Source organism: Pteropus medius, unplaced genomic scaffold, assembly GCF_902729225.1.
Source record: "Pteropus medius unplaced genomic scaffold, Ma_sr-lr_union100, whole genome shotgun sequence".
NCBI classification, from domain to species: domain Eukaryota; kingdom Metazoa; phylum Chordata; class Mammalia; order Chiroptera; family Pteropodidae; genus Pteropus; species Pteropus medius.
The window spans coordinates 18,120,791-18,143,434 of NW_024342467.1; the positions used below are offsets into that span (position 1 = coordinate 18,120,791).

Here is a 22,644-nt window from a genome sequence, read left to right on the forward strand (position 1 = left end):
ATGAATACGAGATAAAATATCAATTCTTGTTTCTTGTTTTTATTCAAAGTAGTTAACTAAAGCAAATAAAAATCAATTTTATACATTTTTTTGTTATTGGAATACTTTTTGTTTTTGCAACAGAAAAGCCAAGTTTCATGATGAAAAATACCCTTTTACTGCTGTTCTTCATCTTCCTTCTTCCTTACCTGCCAGTAATTGACCTACGCACTGCTTACCTTCATTTCTTAAAGTCGAGGCCTGTACCTTCCTGACTTGGACAATGAATTAGCATTTTAGTTGAGTCTGAATTTATAGTCAGTTTTTCTTCTCTCGATGGGGTGGGATGTTCTTCCAGAAGAAAGGGTAGAATTTATTTTGTTAACCTTCTGAATTTAATATGCTATCCTATTTTTCTTCTGATAGAGTGGTAAATGTGCCCAAAATATGGGAGTATCTTACTTTAAAAAAAAGTTAACTTTATTTTGATATTTTTATAATGGGAAATTTTAAACATAAACAAAACATAAAGAATAGTAAAACAACCCCCCATGTATCCAACACCATTTACTCTTTAAAAACAACAGCCCTAATGAAATTCCCATACCATCAATTCACCTATTTAATGTATACAATTCAGTGTTTTCTTCTTTTTGTATATTCACACACATGTGCAACTGTCAGTTGCACTGCAGTTTTAGAATGTTTTCATCACTCATAAAGAAACCTTTCATCTTATTAGTCCTACACAATCACTAATTTAATTTGTCTTTATGGATTTGCCTCTTCCGTACATTTTATGTAAACGGCATAATAAAATAAGTGGTCTTTTGTGACTGGCTTCTTTTAGTATAACGTTCCCAAGGTTCATCCACGTTGCAGCGTGTATCAGAGCTTCACTCAAACAGGGACATCCAGCAACTTTAAGTTCTTCAAGAGTTGCTATCAAATCCATCTTTGAAGCCAACGTGGAAAGGAACTCCCTATTTGAAATCTATTGTCCTGCAGCCTAAGTTGTCAATTTAAAATTCACCAATTTTTAGAAAAGGAAATTAATGGTATGCTAATTTAGCACAGATGAGAGTTTGTATTTTCTTAATTTCTTGGGAGTGGGCAGTATGCCTTTCCCTGCTTCTGCCTTTGAAATCTGAGGCGGGCACTGGGGAAACGCATACTGGGTAACCATCAGCTCAAATCGTTGGTTTTCTCGTTCCATTAACTTTTAAAAGATGTAAGTCATTATTGTTTACTAAATTATTGTTCACAGTGGTACCACCTGGGACATGGAACCAATATGCAGGATTTGGACATAATGGAATTTATGTAATTTTGCTATGCATTACCTTATGTTTTTGCCCTGGTATGGAAGTCAGTTGGTCTGAAATAATTAAGTTAGCTGTGGTCTTGTGAAGAAAAGACATTTGTTGGACCTGTGTTTAAAATTAACACTGCCCCCTGCAAAAAAAATTTAAATAAAGCAAAATAAAAATATCCTTCTACTGACACATGCTTTTTCAATTTTTTGGATATTAAATTGTGGGAAGTGGCAGCTTAATGAGACAGGGATCTGGAGATCAGGGAGAGGGTATGCTGAAGCAAGTTTTTGCCATTAGTTGTGAGATTTAGGAAAGTCACGTAATCCCTATGGGCCTTTCTTACAGAATGAGAGGATCAGCTGATTGATGGTTACCTTCCAGCTCTTAAAGTTTTTTTTGATTTGAAAAAACAAGTATCTTTTTCAAGCTTTGGAAAGGTAACTGGTGACAGATGTTCCAGGAAAAAGGAAGAGGGAACCCATGCTGTAAGAAAACATCCACTTAAGCTATCAGGATCAGTTCAACCAGTTCTTTTGAAACTTTAAGGTAGGGGTCCCCAACCCCCAAGGCCGCGGACCAGTACTAGTATGTGGCCTATTAGGAACTGGACCGCACAGCAGGAGGTGAGTGGCTGGGGAGCGAGCAAAGCTTGATCTGTATTTGCAGCCGCTCCCCAGCACTAGCATCACTGCCTCAGCTCCACGTCAGATCATCAGGCATTAGATTCTCATAGGAGCACTGGTCCTTGGTGCCAAACAGGTTGGAGACTGCTGCTTTAAAGTGCATGGGAATCAAATGCAGAGCTGAGATTCTGCATTTCTAGCAAGCTTTTGGGTGATACTGATGATGCTGGTGGTCCAGGGACTACTTTGTGTAGCAAGGAGCTAAACATTGTTGGAAAGGAGGGCTTTCAGAAGCCAGTGAAGTGGTGAGTGATGAAGGAGAAATTGATAGAGCAGGAGAAACAGAAAGGAACTAAATGTTGCCCGTGTTATTTTGTCAGTAGGAATAGATCTTTAATTTTATGAAAGCAGTCCAAGAGAAATTAGTGCTTGATGTAGAACATTTCCATTTACAGACCATGTTGGAGGGTTTTTACTTCTTTATTCTAGGAGGCTGAAAAAATTTGTTTACTAACAAGGGCTTTTAAGGCCATTTTCACATAATAGCTTTTTCACCTGATGCAGTAATGTGTATATTCAAACTGCAGGTATGTCTCTTCTGGTCACCTATCTAAGCATTTTGATTTTTTATGTATAATTCCATAGCATTGATGGAAAAAATCGTTTCTCTTTCACTATTACTTGGGTGTTTAACATGTTCACTAGGAAGGCCCCTCTGTTCTGGCATGGGGTAAAAGAGACCTCTTCAGATGGTGAGCACATCTTTCCTTCCTATTTTCTCTCCCTGAGCCTCCTTTTGAACCAGCTGACTCAGAATATGTGCAAAGGGTCACTTACTTTTTGGATAGCCTATTGATTTGTGTCCCTGGCTACGTCTCTAGATGGAGCTGTTGCCCCCAAGTCTTCATTGTTTATGATGTAGCAATAGCATTTCATATAATTGATCACTCTTTTTCTAGATACACTTTTTTCTACTCCCAGAGAGCTCACTCCTGGTTTTCCTTTGGTCTCATTGGATGTTCCTGTTCGGGTTTCTGGCAAATTCCTCTTCTCCCTGACCTCTGACCCCAGAGCCCAGTCCTTCTATCTTGGAAGCTTGTGCCTGGTTTCCTTCAGACTTCCTCCCTACCCCCACTCTATGCAACTTTTCCTTTTCCTGATTATGCTATGTATCCTTTTGCTGTAGTAAATCGTAGCCATGATGATGACTGTATACTGAGTGCTGTGAGTCGTCCTAGTGAATCATTGAGTGGTACTGAATTTGAGTAATACTCTATTCTGGGCTGCAAGAGAATGATGTGTCTTCATTCTGGTAGCCCAACAGTGTGGCGTACTACTATTTTCCAATGTATCTGGAGTACGTACTGAGAATATATGGCATTTATTAAATACTGTTATTTCCCTTTCAAATAAGAAAATCTAATAAAAGTGCAATGAAAATGTTTATTACATTTTTTGAATACTTGCTGCCAGATTCAAAATTTAGTCATCTGGCAACTTGTATGGTTATATAGTGCCATTAGTAATGTTTTTTAGAAACTCTTACATGTATATTAAAACTCATTATAAGTTTATTTATCCTCTATGTATTTTCCCTTTATTTCCATCAACACCTTGCCTTTATTTGACTCATTTCTTTTTTAGCATAAAGACAGGGTGTTGCATGGAATTTTCTTTTTTTTTCATGTTTCTTTAAACTTGTCATTTTGATATAATTTTATACTCACATAGAAGTTGCAAAAATAGTGGTTTCCAGTGGTAACGGTACAATCATCAAAACCATTAAATTGACATTAATACAATACTATGACTAAACTACAAATTTTACTTTGATTTTATCAGGTTTTATATTACATACATTCTTCTTTTTAGAATATAGTTCTAAGAAATTAAAATTTACCCCATGAAACCACCACCAAAGTCAGGTTACAGATCTTTTCCATTATCCCAAAGAAATTTCCTTATACTAGCCCCTTAAAGTCACACCCTCTCATAACCCTGCATCCAGTGATCAGTTTAATTTTGTTATTTTGAAAATGTTATAGAAATGGAATTATTTAATATGTGACCTTTTGAGATTGGGTGTGTGTGTGTGTGTGTATATTTTTTTCACTCAGCATAATGACCTTGAGATCCATTCGAGTTGTTGTTACTTCATTTAAAAAAATTTGCTGTTTTTTTTCCATGGTATGAATGTATCATAGTTTAACCATTTATATGTTGAAGGACTTTGTTTTTTTCTTCAGTGTAGGTTTTTAAAAAAATCATAAAAATGGTAAAAACCATAGCAATGGCTAATGTTTATCGAGTGCTTATTATGTGCCAAGTAGTGTGCTGACACTACTGTATTTTTTTTAAAACTAAAAGATTTTATTTTTTAATTATGATAAAATATGTGTATCATAAAATTTACCATCTTAACCAATTTTAATTGCACAGTTCAGTAGTGTTAAGTGCATTCACATTTTTGTGCAACTAATCTCCAAAACTTATTTTTGAAAAACTGAAACTATACCATTAAACGAAAACTCCCCATTTCCTCCTCCTCTCAACTCTGACAACTGCCATTCTACTCTAGGAATTTGACTACTCTAGGTACCTCATATAAATGGAATCATAGTATTTGTCCTTGTGCCTGGCTTATTTCACTTAGCATAATGTTCCCAAGGTTCATCCATGTTGTTGTATATGTCAGAGTTTCCTTTTTTTTAAGGCTGATATTATTTCATTAAATGTATATACCACATTTCGTTTATCTACTCAGCTGTTGATGGACACTGGGTTGCTTCTACATTTGGCTGTTGTGAATAATGCTGCTATGAACTTGAGTGTACATATATCTCTTCGAGAACTTGCTTTCAATTCTCTTGGATATATACCCAGCGATGAAATTTTTGGAACATATGATAATTTTTATTTTTAACTTTTTGAGGAACCAACATACTGCATCTACACTGGCTACACCATTATATAGTCTTACCAACAGCGCAAAGGGTTCCAGTTACTCTACATCCTTGCCAACATTTGTTTTTTTGTTTTTTTTTTGTAAAAGCCATCCTAAAGGGTGTGAGGTCGTATTTCACTTTGGTTTTGATTTACTTTTCCCTACTGTTGAGATGTTGAACCTTTTTTCATGGGCTTATTGGCTCTTTGGAGAAATGTCCATTTGAGTCCTTTGCCAATTAAGGAAAAATTGTTTTTGTTGAGTCGTACGAGTCTTTATATGTAGTCTATGTATTAACTTTATCAGATACATGATTTGAAGATATCTTCTCTCATTCTATAGGCTGCCTCTGTTGTCGTCTTTAATCCTCCCCACACCATTCTTACCTCGATCTTATAGATGAGGAAGCAGAGTATAGAGAGGTTCAGTAACTTTTAGTAGCCTGCCACTGGTTGCGTGGTTAGTATTTGGTGGAGCACGGATTCAGGCTTATACTGATAGCCTCCAGAGTCTGCACTTTTCACCATCACATTATTCTCAACTAATTTCTTAGCAAATTTTAAGAAAACAAGTGGTCTTGGTTTCTGTGATTAGCCTACATGGAAGGCCTAATTTGAGAAGCAGATTGATCTACATTTTTTTTAAGTACAGTTGATCCTCATTATTTGCAGATATTTGTGAGTTTGCTTACTCACTAAAATTTATTTGTATTTTAAAAATCAATAGTGGTGGTGGTTTTGGGGTTCTTCGTGGTTATGCGCACAGTGGCAAAAATTTGAGTCACTCGATGCACGTGTTCCCAGCTGATGCCAAACACAGCAGTTCTCTGCCTTCTTATTTCAGCTGTCATACTGTAGACAGATATCCTTTTCATGGTCTATTTAGTGACATATTTTCCACATCTGTGTTTTTTTTTTTCTTTTTGATTTTGCTATTTAAAATGGCCCCTAAATGTAATATTTCTAAGTGCAGGAAGGCTGTTAGATACCTTATGGAGAAAATACATGTGTTAGATCAGCTTCGTTCAGATATGAGTCGTAGTGTTGTTGGCCATTGAGTTCGATGTTAATGAAACAACAATAAATAAAGTATCTTAAACAGAAATACACACACAAGCAAAAATCATGTCTTGATTTATTGATGAAAACGTTGTGACTGGAGGCCTGCAGCAACCTAACCCTGTATCTCCTCTAGGACCAATAATTTAGTATTCGCTAGTTCATTGTTTGCTGTGACCCTTCTGCAGCATGGCTGCTTTGAATAAGGAGGACTGACTGCTTTCCTAATTATTATATAAATCAACGCAGCGTGAGAGAAAGCCTCATTTATGTTGCATAAATGAACTTTGGTAGAGCGCCAGGGTATTCGATGTTTGTGTTGTAATTCAGAAGGTCCAATGGGCCTTCATCCATTACATCAGAAGCTCAGTGGTGGGTATGGCTGGTCTGTTCTCATTCTAGACGAGGAGTCAAAGCTCAGAGACGTTGTGCAGGTTGCCCGAGGACACGCAGGTAGTTAGTGGTATAAATGGACCTACAAACCAGTTTTCCTGCTTCTTTTTGATGTGAATTTTTATTTTTCATCTTGCTTTTCTATAATTAGAATGGGGAAAGGGAGTGAATGCATTTTTAAAAACCTATAATGGACAGTTTTGGTGTTAGTAATTTGATGCATTTGATCTCATTTGCTCTTCTTAGCAACTTATTGTGACAGGAGATGCCGCAGGCTTTCCAATAACCAAACTGAAGGGACATTAGGTCTTTTGCTAAGGAATTATGTACTAATGAGTGCTGGTAGAATTTGAATCTTGATCCTCCAAAGAATATATTTTTAGTTAATTTGTGCAGTTGTCTACTAAATCTCCCAGAAGAGAGAATTGGCCCAACATAAATGTAGAATTTCTCAGCCTCACTTTCCAATGGCATCGCAAAATATCTGATTGTTTCCACCACTCTGGATTTGTGGTTTCACATATATCGACAAAATACAAAAAATTAAAGTTATATACAGAAGTGTTTTTCTCAAAGTTTTCCAAGTTTAATTTGCTATGCCTTAAGAGATAATTAATTCATAATTCATGGTGTGAAGTGGATTTTTATTATAAATACATTTTTTCTTTTTAGAGTGAACAAAAATGTCTTTATTTAAAGCCCGGGATTGGTGGTCGACTGTTCTGGGAGAAAAAGAAGAATTTGATCAAGGCTGTTTGTGTTTGGCTGATGTTGACAATAGCGGAAATGGACAGGGTAAGTAACATAAGACCAGGTATCTTGGAATGAAGCTTTACAGAGATGAACTCAGAACGACTTCCTTTTTAAGTGTACTTTATAGAACTGTCATAATTACGCCTGAATTTTGAAGGCAGTTTTCCTTACACATGATATTGAGGTAGCAGACTGGTAAATATCATTCTTCTGTTTAGTTTATGTTTTTCTGATTTGTGTCGATTCTGTCAGGACTTATGCTACTCTATTTGTTGGTATTAAACGATCGTTAAATCATTGCTTTTATTTTCATATAATGATACTATAAACATTGTATCTTATTCTTGTATTAATTGCTCCTTTTTGCATCTTCATATTTTTTAAAGTGGTTTTTAAAACATTTTAGTTCTATATCATGGCTATTTGAAATTTGTATTTGGTTTTAATGGTTTATAGTCATGAGCTTTTAAAAATAATCCAGATAGTCATTGGTCTCTTATAGAGAACATCATTAACAGTATAATCATTCTTTTGTTTAGTGCATGTAAGTACTGTTGCCTTACATTTTTCTTTGTTCTTTATTTCTTGTTTATAATGAGAACTCTAGAATCTGGGAGACAAGGTGAAAAGAGAATTATATTGGCAGAGGAGCGTGGGAGGCACTAAAGTGTGCTGAGCACCTATTAAATTGTTTCTAAGGATTATCTGCTTCCTGCCTTCCCATTGACAGGAGATGGGAAGACCTTCTATTCAGAGGGTGTCCTGGGAGGTTCCTCAAAGATTATGAACCCTACTTCCTACCTGTTTGTTAAAACTTGATTCCCCTTTTTTTAAGGAACGTAAAAGAGTCACACCACAAACGTATCTACCAGAGAACAATTTCAAACCCACTTCTTGTCAAACTATCTGTAGCTCAGCTTGGTTGGAAACTACTTACTGATTGTCTGTATAACATACTGTTCGCTCATCATTTTTATTAGAGCTTCTCAGTGGGGTGTTGCCTGTAGGTTACCAGTATGCTGAGATGTTGCTTCCCTCCAGTTCACGGCTAGCTGTGAGCAGTTTCCTCAAGCGTGCTGTACAAAAATTGTTCCATATGTGAATCCCACGTAGAAAAAGAGTGGTCTACCTTGCATCATAATATCCTGGGGTGATTATTACATATGAGGATTTTTTAAACCAGGTGTACAAGATCCTGTAAGAGCATGTTCTTTGGGATAGGTGGATTGAAGGGGAGTTTAGGTATCTGCATTTTGATAAGCTCCAAAGTCGAATGGTGACAAACTAAAGTTGTCAATTGTTATTGTTGATCTAATGGAGCGAAAGATTAACGAGAGCAGTTTGGGACGTGCTCTGTTTGAGACAGAAATGTCTAACAGGCAGAATAGAGTGAACAGTATGCTGCTTGTATTTGAAGCCCTGAAAATGAGTGAAAATGCCCAGAGAGAGAAGGTAGAATAAGAGGAAAGGAACCTTTTGACCATAACCTGGAGAACATGAGCATTAAAGGGGGAGGTTTGGGAAGGAGAGTCAGTAATGGATCCAGAGAAGGGCAGGCAGAGAGGAAGGAGAAGCGGTAGGGCTGGTACCTGGCTGGTGAGGTTTAGCGCCATGAAGACTGAAAAGTTTCCATGCCAGTTAGTGACAAGTGGTTCGTTAGTGTCCTTGGTGAGGGTGAGTGAGTGGGTAACAAAATCTAGATTTTCACTGAGTGAAGGAGTGGGAGGTGGGGCAGGCTGAGTGTTTGTAGCTCTTTGAAGAAATTTAGCTGTGAGGGGAAGAAGGGAGGATGATTGGGGATAACATAGGATAAAGAGAAGTGGGAAAAATTCAGTATGTCACATAGAGGATGTAACTGAGAGCAGCAATCCAGAGAAGACAGTCAGGTGGGATCAGGTGTGCGGGTGGAAGGCTTAAACTTAAAACAGGCATGAGAACTGTTTTCACGGTGACGCAAGGCAAGAAGGTAGGAATGGATATGGACAAAGAGAAGTTTGCAGGTCGGTTGGGAAGTTGAAGCAGTAATGCCAGTTGACCCCTACTTTCTTTGAGGTGATCAGAGAATGAAGGGATGGCATTGGGCATCTTGAAATTGTTTTAGGTGACGCTAACTTGATACATAGAAGGATTCCTTGCTGATCTTGAGATCCCAGTTCAAATTAGATACAGCTCTTCTCCATTCAAGATTCAGACTCAGGAGAGATAATGACAGTGGGGATGAAAGAGAATCTGCCTGGTCCAGCTGAGATGACATCATAACCTGTGGCCTGGAGGGAGAGTTTCTTACAAGAATCAGAGTAGAAAACACATAAGGCTGACTGGAAAGGAGAGCCTACATTTATCTTCCAGCTACTCAGCATTTATACGGGGCAACTGTCTCCTGCACAACTGCACACACGTGTCTGTGCCCACGCGCGGAGGGGGAGTGCCACAGGCACCTGCACACACACGTGTCTGTGCCCATGCGCGGAGGGGGAGTGCCACAGGCACCTGCACACACACGTGTCTGTGCCCACGCATGGAGGGGGAGTGCCATGGGCACCTGCACACACACATGTCTGTGCCCATGCACGGAGGGGGAGTGCCGCAGGCACCTGCACACACACGTGTCTGTGCCCACGCGCGGAGGGGGAGTGCCACAGACACCTGTACACACACGTGTCTGTGCCCACGCACGGAGGGGGAGTGCCACGGGCACCTGCTGCTGCAGAGGCACTTTCAGGACGCATGGACTCTTTGGGGCTGGGATCTCTGGGTGATACCCCTTTCTCTTGTCATTCAGTCATGACCATGTTCCAATATTCTGCTGCCTCTAGACTAAGTGGTACAGTTTGTATTCACAACCTATGTATAGTTGTGCAGAAGAAGAAGAGAAGGAAAAACTTTAAAAAATAAGAGGAAGAAGTAGGAAAAATTGTATGGTAGCATAAAGAAGTCACGTTGGAGGCTACCTTCTTCTGTTTTGCAAGTGGTCACCCAGTAGTGTAACTGCTACTATTCGTTTTTCAACCTTGACCAGCCCTCTGTCTGGTTAGTGCTGGCAAGGCCGGGCTCCCCGTGAAGCCTCTGGGATCCTTCTTTGCCTCTTGCAGCTTCTGATCATTCCAAGCATTCTTTGGCTTGTACACGCATCACGGCAATCTCTGCCTCTGTTGTTACGTGAGCAGCTTCTCCTTTTATGTCTGTGTCTTCACATGGCATTCTCCTCTGTCTCAGTTTTCTCTTCTAAGAGTACTAGTAGAGTTCCGTCACACACCGCATTGACTGTGCTCTCATCTTAACTTGATTACATCTGCAAAGGCCCTGTTTCCAAATGAAGTCACAGGTACTGGGGATTAGGACTTTGACATATCTTTTTGGAGGACAAAATTCAACTCGCAGACCTATTCTACCATTTCCCCCTCTTGTACCCAAGACTAGACATTGTTAATCGGAGGACTCTAGGGAAGCTTTAGAATCTTTTTTAATATAATCTTTTAGGCAGCCACAACCAGCTGTAGAGTTGGCACTCTGATTAAATCCGTTAACAATCATACTAGTCCTTTGACAAAAAGGCTTGTTTTGATTGAGTTAAATTGTAACTACTGATACCAAATCAAGGCTTAGGGAAAAATGTAATATGTTAGTACATTTGCATATTGGTAAATGTAAAGCTACTTTTGAAAAGCTGTATGTTTTTAATAGTAAGTTCACTTTAGTTCCATCTTCTATTGGCAGATTGGGCTTTGTATATGAAGCCATACTCAATGCTTTTACTGTTTAGATTTCTCTTTTAGATATTAAAAAGTTTATTTCCAAAGAAATTTTGTTGCTAATGTTTGTTTTTTTTCCTTATATCTTTTAAAAAAATTTCTCTACAGATAAAATAATTGTGGGTAGCTTTATGGGATACCTACGAATCTTTAACCCCCATCCTGTAAAAACAGGAGATGGAGCTCAAGCTGAAGATTTGCTTCTAGAAGTGCATCTGCGAGATCCAATACTGCAAGTGGAAGTAGGAAAGTTTGTTTCGTAAGTACAGTCCACAAATTCTGGTAGTTTATCTTACTTGGAGTACATCAGTCCCTCACTGTGTCACTTTTTTGGATTCTTCAAAATAAAAAAGACTGTCCACAAATTCAACATATTTTCTGGGTATTGTTACCTAGGTGTTCCTCATGTACTGAACATTTTTTAAAAAAAATATGGAAACCCATATGTTTAGGATAGAATCATTTAGAACTTTTAAAAATAGTGACAGATCTAAGATGTCTGATGGATCAGAAGCTTAAAAGAAAAGAGAGAAGCTTTTTAAAATAACCAAATAAAGAAATATAAAGTATTTACTTACTTAAAACACTTAAATGTACAGGTTCTATAAATGTTTCTTTAAAGAATTAGACAAAGTAGCAGTTATGCTTTTGGTACGTAAATTTGAAGCTTTAAATGAATTACTTATTTGGGGTAGAGAGGTCCTCAGTTTCTTAAGCCAGCTCAACCCCATTAAGTCTTTCCCTTACAAGAGCTTTGTTTCTAAGGACTTTATACTTTTAAACTGAATTTATTTTAGAAAACCGTTTACTAGTTTCCATTTTGTTTAATATATCTGCTTTTTATATACTGATGATATTGTAGATTTTATCTTAGTTTCATATGTGAAGAGTCTTAAAATTAAAATGGTATTTCTTTTTTTAAAATATTAAATTTATTAGGGTGACATTGGTTAATAACATATAAGTTCTAAGGTACACATCTGTGTGTTCACCACCCAAAGTCTTGTCTTCCTCTGTCACCATATATTTGAGCCCCTTTACCCCTTTTATCCTCTTTCCTTCTGATAAGCACCATACTGTAGTCTATGAGTTCGTTTGTTGCTTTGTTTTATATCCCACGTGTGAGTGAAGTCATATGTTTCTTGTCCTTTTCTGTCTGACTTGTTTCACTCAGCACGATACTCTAAAGATCATCCATGTTGTTGAAAATGGTAGTGTTTCATCCTTTCTGGTGAAAGCCTGTGTTTCTTAATCATTTATTAAAGTATCCATTGTGAAAAGTTAAGGAGGCAGAGGTGGTTTTGTTTTCCTCAGCCTCTTTGTTCTGAGCCCCATTTTGCCATATAAGTGTGGTAGTACCTTGAGCTCTGGATTTTGGCTCACTCCATTTGCTTACCATAATTTATTCATCCAGCTGCTGTTTATTCAGGGCCCTGACTCCTACTAGTAAAACCTGAACAACTAACTGCTCCTGACCATGAACTCTCTTCTCATGAGATGCTTCATTCTGATGGGAAGCTGCTTCATGGGTACTGTAGGCCAGGGCACAAGATAGGACTTCCAGAGTGGATAGGGGAGATTTTATGACTGACATGGTTGGTAAATATCTACTCCTTCTAAAAGCTGGTGATGATTAGGTGCCCAATTGGGTACTTAGCTCACATTAGACATGATAGATTTCTAAAGTAAGGAGACAAAAGGATTTTTGCCTCAAAAGCATTTTTACCTTTTTTTTTTAAAAAAAGGAAATGCTGTCACAATCATTGTGCAGTGTCCTGAGCGGGGCCTTCATCTCTGTGATCACTTGTTGGAAGGGAAGAGGTTAACAGTGAATGGATAGAATACTACTGTTAACTAGTACTGTCTCATTAATCTTATCTGTAAGACATGATCTGCATTTTAGAGATTAAGTAACAAGCTAGAACTCAGAGCTTTGGGTCACAGAGCCAGGATTCAGCCCAGGTCTGTCCGATTCCACACTGTACTATCTTTTCATACATCTGTTCTTTTCCTGTGCATGATGGAAAAATTGTTTTGAATGTTCAGGGCACATATAAAAATTTTTTGAAGGTAATATTGATTATGGGATGTACATATTTGTATTTTCTGGTAGTAGAGCAAGTGATATGTATACATTATAACAAAATTTTGCAGGTGTTATCTAATATAATTCTTATTTTGTAAAGAGTCTGTAGAACAGAGGTCATTCACTGGAGGCCTGCTTGCAGATGTGTTTTAAATTGAAAAGAGTTGCCAGCATTTAAGTACCAGATTTCACATAAAATCCCTGCATTCTGGCTTCTCTTGGGAAAAAAGAAAAATATGGAGATTCGGCCACAGGACCAGAACTTAGTGGCCACCTTCTTAGTCTGGCCCCAGTCTCCTGTTGATCATGGCCATTTACACTCAGAGTCTTCAAGGGCCACTGGCTTGACCCTTGAAGACTTTGAATTTAGGACTTCTGCTTGATAGGGGCTGGGAAATGAATTGGTGACAGTGGCAGTTTTATTTCTATTTGAGACTTAGTCCAAACTGAAATGTTTTCAATATCTTTAATAAAATTTCAGAACTGTCATTGATAAATACCATTTAAATTCATTACTGTCATTTAATACTGATTAGTATTCTGTGATGTTTTATACTTTATAAAGTGCTTTCACGTAATTTTAATTTAATTGAAACCTCTTATTTTATTTTCCGAAAGGGGAAGTTGGCTCAGAGAGATTAAGTGACTTGCTCAAGGTCACAGGTTAATCAGCCAGAGAGCCAGGACCTGACTTGGATCTCTTTCTTGTGGGAGAGCACTCATGAAGGAGGCTTGATACAACTTTCTGGGAGGTTCCCATGGCTTCTATCTGAAGGCAGCTCCTTGAGCCTCTGGGACTGTCAAACTGGTGTTTGTAGTTACCTTTATTTTTCAACTTAGAATCTTATCTAATGAATTGTTACATTTACTCATGGTAGGCTATGGTCATAACTTCTTTAAAAAATTATTCTGCAGTTTTTTGGTTACATTTGAAACTAATATTTAAACTTTTAAAACTGTCCCCATTTTTCAGAGGTACTGAAATGCTTCATTTGGCTGTGTTGCATTCTAGAAAACTTTGTGTCTACTCTGTCTCAGGTAAGAAACATTTTTTTTTCTAGTGCAGAATTTGTATTAAAAATTGGTCTTAATATTATAAAAAAATAGATATTCTCTAATATTGACTTGACAGAGAACACAAACATCGATAGAGAGTTTTCTTATCTTGGTTAGCATTTTCTTATTGTTCATGCATTCTTTCAGGCACTTAGGCTTTTACGTTTTCTGCTTGGTCTGCTATGCCCATGTATACTTAAATTTCTAGTAGAGGGTTTCTTGTAATCTCTTTCCTCCCAAGAATTGCATCCAGCATTGCCTATGACCAATAGAGACCAATGCTGGGCACCTAGGACACTCGAGTCTTAAATATTCAATAACGACAACAAAATTCATTAGATGCTGAGTCATAGCCATTTAAAGTACATTTTCTTTGGTGAACCTCAAGTATTTTTTTTTTTTTTTACAGTTCCAATTTCTTGGCTTTTGGTTGTCTTCACTCAACTAGACCTCAAGGCACTTATCTGAGTCTTAATCAGCTTTCATTCTCTGACACTGGTAGTTAAATGTAGTTCAGTTTTAGTATTTTGGCCCTTATTAAATGTCAAAGGTAACTTTAAAAATTTTGTTTTGGTTATTAGATAAATTTTAGGTCAAGTCAAGAGTTATTTTTGTGGATATCGATATTGGGGAAATTTTTTATAGGTACAAAAAAGCTAAAAGTCCAAGGATCTATTTCTTATTCAAAAGATACTCTCCTTTGGGTTTGTTGTAAATGTTAGCTTTTAGGATTTGTATGTCTCACACTCATTCTCTTGATTTGAGCTTTCTCTGAATTTTGCTTTCAATTTGAATAATGATTCATAATTATTGTCGCTGAGATGGATATTCTTAGGTGATCTCTTTCTGGGGTGACCAGTTAGATTATTAAGGCAGGCTTGGTAACCTGGCATATGGTATATGGTAGGCATACTTGTTGAATGAGTGACTGAGCTAGTTTCTGGGTAGTACTGAGGCAATTGGTAGTGGCTTATTATTACTCTCTCTGTGTTATTTTTTTTCCTCTTTTTTTCCCTTCTCTGTTACCACTATCATTTCCTTTTCCACTCTCTTTATACCAGTGGCCCCAAAGAGTACCCCTCACTGTCATTATTAAACACTCTCATTGGTTTAACAGTAAGAGAAGTTCCTCTTAATGATAGGGCAAATATTTAGTGTTCCAGAGTAAATGGAGAAAGTATGACAGGCTACTTTATTGCATGAATCTAGTTCCTCTGTTTTCCATTGTAAGCCTGTTAACTGTGAGTGATATTTTACTAACTGGGCTACACCGGCCGTGGAAAAGGAAAACTTGCCTATAGTTAGCCTCGAACGCTTCTTGGAGATTCGGCCCCTTCTGGAGGCTTCACAGAGACTCTAATAATAAGAGGGCAGGGGAGGGAAGTATCATAGAAACTAGAAGTTAGGCTTTTGGCCTTCCTTGGACCTGTTTTAACAGTGGCCCAGAAAGACAGAAGCCTCTAGAGCAGTGGTCCCCAACCTTTTTGGCACCAGGGGCTGGTGCTCCTATGAGAATCGAATGCCTGATGATCTGAGGTGGAGCTGAGGTGGTGATGCTAGCACTGGGGAGCGGCTGCAATTACAGACGAAGCTTTGTGGGCTTGCCCGCCGCTCGCCTCCTGCTGTGTAGCCTGATTCTTAATAGGCTGCAGACTGGTACTGACCCCTGCTGTAGAGTTCCATTCGGGAGTAGGGCATAGACTAGGGATAAATGTATGTTGATCAGAAAAGCCTACTGAAAGAAACTGGCATGTTTGGTCACAACTTATTTATGAGACATGGAACATCTTCCTTCAAATTAGTGTTGAAAATGGAAGTTATTTGTCACGGGAATGGTGATTTCATTGCTCTTTTATTCTTTGTTCATTATAAGCTTTGTGTTCTCTGGAGCTGAGGAGTTGTCCAAACTCCATTTCCCCCCACTTTGCTTCTCTTCTCTGTCTCTCATTTCTTCAGCCTCTTATAACATTTGTAGTCTGGCAATCTGTATATTTTTTCTGGCTTGGCTTAAATTGAGAAGCGAGGAAGTTAATGTTTTGCTTCTTTTGAAAATGTTTCTTGAGGTTCCAGATTGAACTTTTACCTAGCTTTTACTGTAACAGGGTAAGCATAAACATTTTCCAGTTTAAGTAAAACCACTGAACTTGACACCCTTATCCCCAACTGCCCCCTCCCAAAATATTTTTTATTTTCTTTTATATACTGCGTGCTTCTAAAAAAGATTGGAGGTAAACTAGAGGAGACCTCCTGGACACACCAAACACCTACTGTGTGTCAGAGGCTGCAGTGCTGACTTTTTGGTGGGTGATATGTTACACAAGCATGCTTCGTATAGAGAAATAGCAGAGTCTTGCTGACCTGAGTCAGCCTATCTTACCATTCTTGGGTAAAGGAAAAGCTTCACATGGCATCTCCGATTCTTTTCTGATGGGCTTCAGTTTCTGAATAAATGGCTACACATGTGTGAGCTTAAGCCATACTAATTATATTGTCTTAAATATTCTTTTCCAAAAATTGTATACTTTTCAAAAAGCATTTACTAAGCATTCGACATATTTATAGGATTTTAATGTTTGCCATGAGAGGGCAAAAACGTGGTTCTTTACTTTTAACAGGCTTATATAATCTCATTTGGTTATTTAACACAATGACTTAACTTACTCTGTAGTGAGAATAAGATTTAGATCTTTACATCATTTGATTTTCTTAGCACTCAATCTAAAACTGTACCAAAAACTACCAAAAACTGTTGTCAAGGTGACCTTTGATTTTCCATAGAATTTTTTTTTGTTTAAATCAGATTTTGTTTAAATAAGGCCAACAGCATTACGTGTTCTAATATCCATTTCCTTTTTAATTGATGAAACTATATTAACTTTAGCTACAGGTAGACTATAATTATATACATTTAACTATATTTGGTCTGTATATCCAAGGGCAAAACCCATGTAAGTAATTTTAATCTTACGTCACTGATGCATCTCTAGATAACAATGGCCAGAAATTTTAGATTTTCAGATTCTACCTTTATTCCAAGGTGTTTTTAAGGAAGATAAGTTGTCTTTTGTTCTCTACAGTTGCACTACTATGTTTTAAAGTGCTGTCACCTGAAATTTAAAAATTTGTGGAGCCTTTGCACAACACAAATACTAGTGTCATTTCATGCCAAGTTTATTTAAATATCGACTGCTGACCTCTGTGTTCACTGCCCCGCCGGCTAGCAGGCGTGTGGAAGTACATTCCTTCTCAGAGGGGTTGATCTGGTTTTAAGTGCAGAATGAAATTTGTAATTTCTCTAGGGACAAACAGAATGTTTCTTTGAACTTCTTTTCCTAGTTTCTTGGAGGCTGGAACTCTCCTTAGAGTTAATGTTGTGTGTTATTTAGTGTCTCCCCCCGCCACCCCCCCATGACTACTATGGTTGTGATTACCCCTTAGTGTCCCTGGACCTTACTGATTTTACTACTGTTTAGATTCCAGAAAGCTTTCATTGCTGCTCAGGGTTTGCTGGCAAATTTGAGCCCTTCTCTTTGTTTTTTATTCTATTGGTCTGTGAAGTCTGTTGTTGTTAGCATTTTTGTGAGTGTAGATCTGAGTAGAAGTGATTCTCCTTCAAGAAATCCTCCTGTTAATTTTTCTCTTTCAACCCTCCACCTTCCAAATGAGGAGAAGTCCAGGCTGAAGAAGGTGGAGGTGGAAGTGACATATTCTTGATGTCGCTTTCTTTTGGGAGATTGTCATTGGCTTACCAAGATCCCTGAAAGTTGTTAAATGATGGACAACCAGATACCAGGATATATAGTGCTGGTTCCAAAGACCTATTCTAAGGACTGTGTCCTTTACCAGCTGTGTGATTTAGGGGGCAATTAAAAAAAATTTTTTTCTGAACTTAAGGTACCTCAATTCTAAAATGGAAATAGAAAGATTTATATTCTTATAACCTCAGGGCATGTTGGTTAATTTTTTTGGACCAAAAAAAACCCCCCAAAAACGCTCATGTATAAATATGGGGGTTATTTCATTTGCTTTATAGTACTTTAAGTTTTTCTTTAACTTTTGTACTTTTATTTATTTATTTTTTGTACTTTTATTTATTTATTTTTTAACTTTTATTTATTTATGCTTTTAAATTAATGACAAAGATGCTTTTTTTATGGAAAAAGTTGTATTCTGAATCCTTTTCCTTTCAAACACCTCTTTCAACCATCATATTCTTGCCTGATCGCTGGGACGTCGCTCTCACTCTGTTTCTAGAAAGCTTAACAACTGAGAGTAAAATGTGGATAAAGAATCTCTTCTGTTTTGGAGAGAACTAAAAAGTGATTGTAGCAATATGATCTATTAAATGCAGAGCAGATATATATATTTTTTGTTTTGAAGGGGATCCTTCTTGGCAGACTTCAAATAAAACATATTGTTCTGTCTACTTGCTGAGGGAAGCTTTAGAAGATCTCTCCGTTAAATTAGAATATAATGCCCCAGGGCTTGAGTATTTTGAGAATTGAGACAGAAAATTGAATTGCTTGAAAGTGTGGGGAATTTTTTTCTTAGACACTTTTGAGTCATGTCTTTGCTATGTTATTGGTTGTAAGTGCAAAGAACTTAACTTCATTTATTTCAGAACGGAAATTGGAGGGTTTTGTTGTTATTTAAATAATTATACGCTACTCAGACATAATGGAAATAGTAAACTGTAGCCCAGGGTGGTATTGCATCTAATGGTGTGTTTTTCCGGAGACTAAATTATTTTAACTGTGCTGACATTTTGTGTCATCACTATGCTAATTGTTTATGATATTATAATACATAAAGTTTTAGTACTTTGTCATTTTAAATTTCACTGAAATTGAATGACTTAGAATTGGTGTAGAGGATGAGAAGAAATTATTTTTTAACGTAAACAAATACAAAGCAATCCTTTTATTTCTTTCTCTTTAGGAACCTTGGGTAATGTGGAACATGGGAACCAATATCAGATCAAATTGATGTACGAACATAATCTTCAGAGAACAGCTTGCAATATGACTTATGGAACATTCGGTGATGTAAAAGGTAATTTGCAGTTAATCTTGAGTGTGTTATTGTAAGTACCTGAGTTAGAATACAGCAGGCCCTCAAATAACCTCATTTCATTCAATGTAGTTTCATTATAATGTTGGAGAGATGCTGTAGAAACTTAACTCTTGTTTATATCAGTTATCCTATGGTAAAATTGGTTTTATTATATTCCTGTCACTTAATGTCAAAGAACCTATCTATGATGTTAAGTGAGAAAGTGAAGATTTTTTATATTTGGCCATATAAAAATGGAGGATTATGTGGTGTGTATCTCAGAGTTAAACATATTTTACTGAAAACTTTATATTTAAATACCCAAGCAAAATAATATTAAGAAAAATCTTTAAACATCGATCGTGTTTGATTTTCATCTGATCAGCATATTTGTATGATCTACAGAGACATTTCTAAAACTGCCTTTACTTCAGATTTTGTCTTCTATATGTGATCTGAACGAAATTGAGCTTTTTTTTGTGGTGGGACGGTGTGCCTGGTGTTCTCAGGGGAAGAAGGGCTTGATCTCATTGCTGGAGGGCCTTGCTCTACCTGCTATAGTCAAGGTGAAGCTGCAGACCCCTCTCTCTCCAGCGCACCCACCCCCAGGCCACTGCTCAGGCTTGTGCAGGTTGTTTCTGCAGGAGGGCACTCAGGCCAGGGACAAGTGGAGGCTGAAATACAGACCTTGTCTTTCTTTCCAAGCCATGTGTCCTTGCCTGGAAGAAGTCTCCCCAGAGGAAGGATGCCTTTTCTAAATGTCACAAAGGTGTCACCTTTGCCAAGTACTGGCTCAGTAAGGCCGAGTTCCTCTCACCTTGGGGGTATCTTTTTCTGATTAGCACAGGGCTGCCTGCAGTGCGCACACCCACCTCCCAGAGCTTCCAGGGTTGCTTGCTTGTGTAGACTGTTGCTGTCAGTGTGGGAGAGTTTTTGTTTAGAACCCAGTTCCTTTCTCTCCAGTGTGACAGGGCGATAGAGGAGCTCCTGCTGCTAAACTGAGGACGTGAAGCCAGGTCTCGACACGTACCCGTGTGATTGTGTGTCTGTGTCTGTGTGTGTGCATGTGGCATCTGCAGAGCATGTAACTAGGGATTTTTATAATACTTTAGCCTATTTTGGCTCATGTTTTTGTGAGTTTATTGTTCAACTATTATATTAAAAAGTAGGCTACCTATGTTAGATTTTTCTTTAGTGACATGAAAAGTGACTTTATTTTGGAAGTTCTCTTTCTTTCATGTGAATGCAGTTTTTCATACAGAGAGGTAAATGCAAGGAGTAGATGAATCTGAGCATACCGATTCACAGTCAAGAATAGTTTGGGTAGTGACGTGCAAATAAACGTTTTGTGTGATTAAAATGATATGATACAAAACTCTTGGCTGTATTATATAATTGCTTAACTTGAGTAACAGACATGTTTAGATTACTTGAGGAATGTGGGAGATGTCTAGAGTTAGGGGAAGAGAGGATGGAAAGAGCTCGAATTTGATGAGAGGCTCACTTCTGTCAGCAAAATGCCCCCTCCCAGCCTTAGCTGTTAGAACTGATTTTCACTGTTCTTTAAAAAAAATGCCTGACGTGATTGGGGGACTTAGGGCTCATTTAATTAACTATTTTCAGCTCTTTTTCCTACTAAATTCGTAAAAGGCAAATTGCTAAATTCTGTATATCTATTCTGTATGTCTAAAGTCTAAAAAGTTATGATGTGAGAAAAAATGCTTTGGCTAAATGAAAGTAAGGTTGGTTTTGTTTGTTTTGGTAGCATCAGGACAATTCTTCAGATTACATCTCAAATGTCAAATGTTTTATAGATTGCATTATACTTTTAATTTTATTATCATAACAAGTTAACCCAGTTAAAATACAGTTTTAAATAAAAGTAAGTTTAAAAACTTTTGTGTGACATTTTTGCTGGATTTAATAATGTACTTCCAAAGTAATGAGAGTAGTTGATAGTTTTAAAAAGAACAGATAACTGTGTACTTATAGGATACTTTCTCTTGGTTCTTAAATTATACTTTACATTTCAAAAGTACTTTTGAAAAAACAAGAGATATTCTGACATCTTTTACTTTTCTGTAGTTGAACAGAATAGTTCAGTTTGAAACAAATGTCTGAATAGCAGAAGGAAATTTTCTACTTCATGGGTCTGAAACACTTACATAATGTTATTGAGGTATCTACAAGAAAACATGAAAAAAATAGTGGGGTGGAAAATTAGTAAAAATTAGCCATATTGGGAGGGTTGGTAGGGGGAATGGGGAGTTATTGTTAATGGATTTCTTTTTGGGATGATGGAATGTTTTCAAATTTGTTTGTAGCTATGGTCACATAGCTCTGCAAATACACTAAAAACTATTGAGTTATGTACTCTAAAGGGATGGTATGTAAATTATATCTCAATAAAACTGTTTAAAAAATTAGCCATGAGATAAAATGTAATGCTAGAGAGGTGATAACAGTCTGTACATCCTGCATTGCTTGTGGCCATGTAAAATGAAAACAAAACTCTTATTAGGCAGGTTGACTATTAAGAACCACGAAAATGTTCTTGGATACTGATATGTGACTTATGGGAGTGAATACTAGGAAATGATCCAAAAGATGGAAATGTATCAAGTTGCCATATATTTATTTATTTCTGTTCTCTTTCTGTCCTCTCTTCTTGCTTTTTGTATATACACATGTGTATTTATTTGCAATATAGAAAAATTAGAAATGCTCTAAATAAATAATAGAGAAGAATGACTAAGTAAGTTTTGATGCGTGGATTCAGTGGGTTATTATGAAGCTGTTAAAATTAAGTTTTGTTTGCTGGAGTGAACATCTTTGAACGTAATATTTGTCCATGTTTTATTATTTGCTTAGGATAGAATGTAGGAGTGGAGTTATTGAGTCAGAAAGTTATTTTTTCTCAATCTGAGAGCTCTCTACCTCCAAATACTGTGTAAATACATTATAAAAAGTTAAGAATTTAGGAGTAAGTCACCTCAGAATATGCTTATGTCAAAAGAAAGCCTATTTTCTAAGCCTGTCTCTAGCGTTTGTCTATTGTGTACCCTTCTGGAGTGAGCAGATCAGTCTTTTAATTTGAGAACTTCCCTCTACTTGATCTGAGTTTAAAACTCAAAAATTCTCGTCTTCTACCTTCTTCGATATTTTATCATGCTTTCCTGTGGAATTATTAAGTTTGGTAACTATGCCAGTAGTCCTCAAGAAAGGAATTAAACAAAAAGAAAGCCTGGAACTGTTTTAAACAGATGTATTTTTTAAAATATGAGAAGGCGGTGTGTTTCTATATGTGCATCAGAATTAATTACCACTAGATGGCAGTCTTCTACAACCTTGGGCCTTAGCTGGTACTGCCTGAGAATAAAATATAGTAAGAAATCAAAAATGGAGGAATTTTGATCCTAAACAATACTTTGGCTTTTACTAAAAATAAATGCAACTTCCTTCAAGTTGCAAAAAAAAGGAACAGTTGTTTATAAAAGAAATATTATTTTTCAGACTTTGGAGCATTTTAAAAAAGTTACTTTGCTTTAAAAACCTTAGTGTTTTCAGGCTACTAAATTTACTTTCTTACCTATAGCTTAAAACCCTCAGTAGGGCAAAACTATCTCCTTTAG

At 37.1% G+C, this 22,644-nt stretch overlaps 1 protein-coding gene across 17 annotated transcripts in view; it reads left to right on the forward strand.

The window, feature by feature from the left end:
• BBS9 (Bardet-Biedl syndrome 9) overlaps positions 1 to 22,644 on the forward strand; it is a 348,483-nt gene that overhangs the window by 6,496 nt on the left and 319,343 nt on the right. For 10 of the 17 annotated variants that reach the window (XR_005652755.1, XR_005652751.1, XR_005652752.1 and 7 more), the window contains 4 exons: positions 7,013 to 7,108; positions 10,927 to 11,077; positions 13,878 to 13,942; positions 18,899 to 19,012. Coding sequence is in view for 12 of the 17 variants with exons in the window: in XM_039862703.1 (XP_039718637.1) it covers positions 10,950 to 11,077; positions 13,878 to 13,942; positions 18,899 to 19,012 (307 nt within the window). In the remaining 5 variants the exon portion in view is untranslated. Of the gene's footprint in view, positions 1 to 5,204; positions 5,322 to 6,985; positions 7,109 to 10,926; positions 11,078 to 13,877; positions 13,943 to 18,898; positions 19,013 to 22,644 lie in introns of all 17 variants that reach the window. The other 7 variants (XM_039862697.1, XM_039862698.1, XM_039862695.1 and 4 more) reach the window with 4 other exon arrangements.